We start from the raw sequence: 7,102 nt of genomic DNA on the forward strand, positions 1-7,102 counted from the left end.
TACCTGGTTGACGATTATTTGTGTACCTGTGAGCCAGGATATACCGGTAAAAAATCCCTAATTTTTATATCAAAATTTTCTAATTTACTGATTGTTTTTTTTATTATTTCAAGCTAAACGCTGTCAACACACTATAGACTTTTGTTCGTCCAAACCTTGTCAAAATGGAGCTACATGCACCGATTTGGTGGACGGTTTCAGCTGCAAATGCAGGCCAGGTTATGTTGGTCTTCAATGTGAAGCTGAAATAGATGAATGCCTGAGTGATCCTTGTAACTCTGTCGGTACAGAAAAATGCGTGGATCTGGATAACAAATACTTCTGTATGTGCAAGGAGGGATACAGTGGAAAGATGTGTGAGGAAAATATGGATGATTGTAAGAGCGATCCATGTCTCAATGGAGGTAAGTTTTTATTTGAAGTGTTTTATAATTTATTTATAATTTTCTTTCATTTTCAGGATCATGTAGGGATGAAGTTGGTGGTTATAAATGCGTGTGTCAACCAGGATGGACCGGAACTAATTGTGAATCTGACATAGGAAACTGTCAAGGAAAACCATGTCAAAATGACGCAAAGTGTATTAATTTGTTCCAAGACTATTTCTGTGTTTGTCCTTCAGGTAATTTGTGATATTTAAAAATTTCTTATTTTAGATATGATTTTTTTATTGACAGGTACCGATGGTAAGCAATGCGAGACAGCTCCGGAAAGGTGCATAGGCAACCCGTGTATGCACGGAGGAAAATGCAAGGATTTCGGTTCTGGCCTTAACTGTTCTTGCTCTGAAGGATTCACTGGTAAAATTCCAAAAAAATATATTTAAAGATGTTTTTAATTTGATTTTTCTGAAAGGTATCGGGTGTCAATATGAATACGACGCTTGCCAAGCCAAGGCGTGCAAAAACGGAGCTACCTGTGTCAATAACATCTTCGGTTTTACCTGTCAATGTCCGCCAGGATACACTGGAAAATACTGCGAGAAAGATATAGTAGACTGTAAAGAAAACTCGTGTCCACCCAGCGCAACGTGCATTGACCTAACTGGCAAATTCTACTGTCAATGTCCTTTCAATTTAACTGGAGAGGATTGCAGAAAAAGTAAATTTAATTTTTTTTATTTTATTTTTTTCTTAATACTCCATTTTTACAGCTATCTCGGTGGATTATGACTTGTACTTCAGCGACGCTAGCAGGAGCTCAGCTTCGCAAGTGGTTCCATTCTACACCACCTCAGCTTCAAGCCTCACCATCGCCATGTGGATTCAGTTCACTCAGAAAGACGAGAACGGTATTTTCTTCACCTTGTACAGCGTCACGTGAGTTTAAGAAAAATACAAAAAATATAATATTTTTTAAAAATATTTTTTGTGGTCCGGGCACGTGCCAACAGAAGACCGATCATCCAGGCTCACTCGAACGGTGTCCAAGTGTCCATTTTCGAGGACTTGCAGGACGTTTACCTGAGTTACAGGGACTATACTGTCATAAATGACGCTCAGTGGCATCACATTGCGATCGTGTGGGATGGAGAAAATGGAGGTGAACTGAAATTGATCACTGAAGGACTGATAGCCAGTAAAATCGACGGGTATGGCAGTGGAAGAAAACTACCAGAGCAGTAAGTATTTATTCTTGATAGTTTTTGTATTCTATTATTTTTTTTATTTGTTCAGTATGCTATAAAGAAAATTAGACATAAAACTTAATAAAAACCACTTTTAGCAAAAAACGACATGTGTTACTTGATAATTATCATCAGATAAACTAATCAGGAGAAAAGTCATAGAAACAATTTTACAAGACCTGGTGCATAAGCTTCGTATACTAAAAAAAATTCTTCACTCTCAAGTCTTTCATTTAACGAACATCCACTAATGTTTGATGATTTTTCCAGCGCATGGGTCACCTTGGGCAAACCCCAATCGACCAGTCCCAAAGCCTATACCGAATCCGGATTCCAAGGCCACCTCACTAAAGTTCAGATCTGGAACAGAGCTCTGGACGTCACCAACGAAGTCCAGAAACAAGTCCGAGACTGCAGGACCGAACCAGTTCTATACAAGGGACTCGTTTTAACGTGGGCAGGTTATGAAGAAACAGTCGGAGGTATTTTTTGGCTATATCTTTTTAAATACTCGTAATAATTTGTTCTATGTCATTTTCAGGAGTGGAAAGAGTGGTTCCCTCGCATTGCGGCCAAAGGAACTGCCCAGCAGGGTACTCCGGACCGAAATGCCAGAACCTGGAAGTAGACAAGATCCCTCCTAAGGTGGAATACTGCCCGGGAGACCTCTGGATCATAACCAAAAACGGATCGGCACTAGTAGCTTGGGACGAGCCACACTTTAGTGACAACGTCGGCGTTGCCAGCGTGCAAGAGCGCAACGGACATCGACCAGGCCAAACACTTTTATGGGGCATCTACCAGATAGCCTACGTGGCCAGCGATCAAGCCGGCAACACCGCTAGCTGTACCTTCAAAGTATCGGTGTTGTCAGAGTTCTGTCCAGAATTACCCGATCCTATTGGAGGATATCAGACTTGTAAGGATTGGGGTGCTGGGGGACAGTTTAAGGTGTGCGAGATTGGGTGCAATTCTGGACTTAAGTTTTCCCAGGATATTCCCAGGTTCTATACCTGTGGAGCTGAAGGATTTTGGAGGCCTAATATCAATCCCAATTTAGCTTTGGTTTACCCTGCTTGTTCTCGTAAGTATAAATAAAAAAATTTGACCATTTTTTAGTGATTTTTTAATGTTTCTACAGCATACAAACCAGCACAGAGGGTGTTCAAGATCAACATGCTCTTCCCCAGCTCAGTGCTGTGCAACGAGGCGGGACAAGGGGTTTTAAGACAGAAAGTCAGGAACGCTGTGAACAGTCTTAACAGGTAAAGAAATTGTATAACACAACAAAAAAATATATTTTCTATTTGAAATTAAAAAAAAAACTAATGCCAACATTTTGAGGACTGCCGGTACCAACAACATAATGTTTATATATTTTTTTTCTTAGGGATTGGAACTTCTGTTCGTTCTCTGTCGAGGGTACCAGAGAGTGTAAAGACCTGAATATCGACGTCAAATGCGACCACAGGGCTGGAAGACAGGCCAGGCAAGTACCGGACCAAGAGGAAGATGGCGGTACTTACGTTATCGATGCCAGTGTACCGGTAGACAAGTAAGTAAATTTTCAAGAAAAAAATAGTAGGTAGAGTAATATTTGTTTAGATATCGTTATATTTTCGTCATATAGTGTAGAGCGTAGAGTAGAATTGTGTGTAGAATAGCATGTCCTTTCTCTTTATAGAACAGACAGACAAGGACGCCAATCTTCCAGTGACATGTACACGGTAGAGATAGCATTCCCGGCATTGAAGTAAGCACTTTCACTCCTCTTCCCGTATGCATATAGTTTTTCTTGCATAACTTTTCCTCCTTTTTGACATAATAATATTTAACATTGTGTAGGTATGGTAACTTTTAGATCAAAGAAAAAATCAAACACAGACATGACATTTAAAATTTCTATTAATTTATACCATATTGGGAAAAGTTGCGTGATAAGAACTATACATTTTCTTTTTCATGCATGACTAGTTATTTCTAGGACAGTTTTCATGTTTTATTTAATTTTATATGAATATAGAACATAAGCATGAAATTATATTATACAGAGTTTTTTTAAAATTTTGATAACCTTTTTTTTGGAATAAAATCGTACGCCACTGGAAAGAAAAATAAATCATGTTTATTAATTTATTAACAAAAAAATATGAAATAAAAAGAACGTCTTAAACTAAAGCTTAATTTTTGCTGCAGATACGTAGGTATCTCTTTTTTTATGACAAATTATGTGTTATTTACAAAAAATAAAAATAAAATTTAGGAAGTGTCTAATGTTTATGAAACACTCTGTATTTAAATATGATCATAGGGTTAGCAAATTACTAAGACTTTTTTTAATCATTTTATAGCGATCCAGTAGTGAACTCCAACTCCAACGACAGATCTACAGTGAAGGAACTTTTGGAAAACTAATTTTGGAAGAAGGACAATTTGACGTTAGGGATATCTTACCAAACACTGTCCCAGACCCATCGTCTTTGTCCTTGAGTCCGACTACGCATGTCCGGTGGGACAAGTTGTGGAAGCTCCTGATTGTGGTAAGTTTTTTTATAGTTATATTTATAATAAAAATATATATTTTAGCCAGTTTAATTTGATCAAATAAAAATGTTTATCTGAAATAATACCTAGGTCAATATAATTAGATTACAAAAGGATGTTTTAAGTTGACTTTAATTGTTATAATATAATAAAAATTTGTTAGAAATTAAATCTTTATATACGTCTTAAGAAATGAATCTGTTTTGTACTTGTTTTTTTAATATAGACAATAATGCGTATTTAATGTTAAACATATTTGAATTTTTATAATTTTTTATTCGATTGTAATTAAAAATGGGGTCAATTACAGGTCATTTTAGTTAGTTCATGGACATTTGATATAACTAGATACAAATTCTATTTTACAAATTTAAAAGTATTTTTTTTGTTAATAACAGAATACATTTGAATTTATTTTGCAGGTTATTTATTCTTTATTTTTCGTGACTATATAATACTATACTATGGAAACTATATAATGGATAGAGTAATTCCATGTTCTTTAATTCTGTTTTTTGTAATATATTATACATACAGGGTGTCACAAGCTCAACAAAACTTGTTGAATATTTTATTTTTTTTTGCAATTTTCTTTTTCTTTACACATTTTCAAGGAATTATTTAAAAAAAACTTTTTAATGCCTTATGTGCATTCATTCAAAAATTCATTGACCACTAATTTTTAATACTATAGCCACTCAAATGGCTATAGTAATATAAAATGACTCTCAAGTATTAACTATACATATATTTAAACGTTTTTTCTTCAGTCCCATGTGCCATTGGAACTTTCTACAACAAAGACACCAAAACTTGTCTACCCTGTCCACAAGGATCCTACCAAAGCGAGGCTGGACAGTCTCAATGCATTGAATGTCCAGTCATTGCCGGACGTCCAGGAGTAACTATAGGTCTAGGAGCACGTAGCGCAGCGGATTGCAAAGGTAAAAACCCATCAAACACACTTAATTAATTTATTAAATCACTAAAAACTACAATACACTACTTAATAATGCCACAAATATCTCAAAACAAAACTAATAAATAATAATTGTCAATCAATTCCTGGCGCATTCGCCATTTAGTCAAAAATTATCAAATCTATGCGAATGACGGATATTTTACCGTGATTTCTTTTAGAACGATGCCCAGCTGGTAAATTCTACGACCACGATGCCGGATTGTGCCGATCCTGCGGTCACGGCTTCTACCAACCGGAAGAAGGCTCGTTCTCGTGCCAGATTTGTGGATTGGGCAAAACCACAAGGACCAATGAGGCTGTCTCTTCGAAAGAATGCAGAGATGAATGTGGTGATGGACAACAACTGGCTCTGGATGGTCGTTGCGAGCCATGTCCTAGAGGAACCTTCAGGTTTGTTGTTGTTATTCATTCATTTTTTTGTTTTACTTTTTTATTTCCTTTTACAGTTTTTATATTTTTTTTGTTTATTTTTTCTTTTTTACAGAGCTCAAGGGTATCAAGCAGCTTGTGTTAGCTGTCCTCCTGGAAGGACATCACCAAAATCCGGTGCTATCACAATTGAAGAATGTACTTTACCTGTATGTGCTGCTGGAACCTATTTGAACGGTACTTTGAACAGTTGCATTCAGTGCAAGAGAGGATTCTACCAGCCAGAAACACAGCAAACGACTTGTATTCCATGCCCACCCAACACCAGTACCAAAAACACTGCCTCAGTAAGTACCAGGACCTCTATAATCAGTATACAAGTACTGGCTCCAAGGCCTAAAATATTACATTTCAACAATAGTAATAAATTAAAAATTAAGTACAATAATATCGAAAAAAAAACGGCGTCAGCGATGGCTATGAAATCTGCACTTTTCTATATACAGGGTCGCGCATCTCATACAACACGGAGGCTCCAATAAGAACGACAGTTTTTATTGAAATTAATTTTTGTGAGTAGGTATATGTAGGTTAATTTGGAGCATTTTTTAAAAATGTATACTTCTACAGGGTGTCCCCAAAAAAATTACACATCAAAGTTGTATTTTTTGTAACGGAACACCCTATATATTAATTGATTTTCGGATTCTAAGAGAAAAATAAAGGAGAGTTTCATGAAAGAGGGTTTTTGACATACATATTTAACATTTCCTAAAGATGAAGAACAAATTTTAAATTTCAATAAAAGCTACCCTAATTGGAATTTACCCGGTATAGCCTAATATAGTCGTTAAAGTAACTATTTTACTTTAAACCAAATTAAAACTCGACCCAAAAAGTCATACAGGGTGAGACAAAATTAATATTGAACATTGATCACCTTTAAAAGCAAGTTTCTCTTTTATTTTAAATAGAACACCCGGTATATTATTCCGATATTCAATGGAAAATGTATGTCTCTTCAAAATATATTAATTAAGGCTGCCTACCCCTCAAACAAAGATTTTCCTAGATATTTTCATTTTTATAATTTAGTGTCAGTAGATCTTTATTATTTATATGATTCGTAACTTTTTTTGAGGACGCCCTGTAGAACTCTGTATATTTTCGTAAAATGCTCTCAATTGACCTATATATACTCACAACGCTATGTATGTTCTACTTGAAGTCTCCGCGTCGTATGAAAGGCACCACCTTGTGTGCAAAAAAAATGATTGATGATGAAGATGTTCATTGAAAATGTTCTAGAATTTTCTAATCATATTTTTTGCAGAAATCCAAATCCGAATGTACGAATCCATGCGAACTGAAAGGCCAAGAAATGCACTGCGATCCGAACGCCTACTGCCTGCTCATTCCCGAAACCAGCGACTTCCGGTGCGAGTGCAAACCTGGCTTTAACGGCACCGGCAAAGTATGCACCGACGCGTGCGACGGCTTCTGCGACAACGAGGGCGTATGCGTCAAGGACGTGACGGGATCTCCATCTTGCCGGTGTATAGGCAGCTTTACCGGCAAAC

General features: G+C 36.5%; 1 protein-coding gene across 1 annotated transcript; it reads left to right on the top strand.

Annotated features, from left to right (window-relative positions):
• Positions 1–6: 6 nt before the first annotated feature.
• LOC115875127 (sushi, von Willebrand factor type A, EGF and pentraxin domain-containing protein 1-like) lies at positions 7–7,096 on the top strand (the record flags this gene model as incomplete). The annotated part of the gene is given in 18 exon segments (XM_030890522.1): positions 7–46; positions 114–404; positions 461–622; positions 678–800; positions 856–1,101; positions 1,154–1,319; positions 1,370–1,621; positions 1,898–2,109; positions 2,169–2,711; positions 2,769–2,892; positions 3,018–3,182; positions 3,979–4,031; positions 4,034–4,114; positions 4,117–4,167; positions 4,942–5,115; positions 5,312–5,543; positions 5,638–5,869; positions 6,856–7,096. Coding segments are annotated over 18 exon segments (3,388 nt in total), but the record flags the coding sequence as incomplete, so codon positions are not given.
• Between the last annotated feature and the right edge of the window lie 6 nt (positions 7,097–7,102).

Source organism: Sitophilus oryzae, unplaced genomic scaffold (genome assembly GCF_002938485.1).
Source record: "Sitophilus oryzae breed Bouriz unplaced genomic scaffold, Soryzae_2.0 scaffold_1325_pilon_pilon, whole genome shotgun sequence".
NCBI lineage: Eukaryota > Metazoa > Arthropoda > Insecta > Coleoptera > Curculionidae > Sitophilus > Sitophilus oryzae.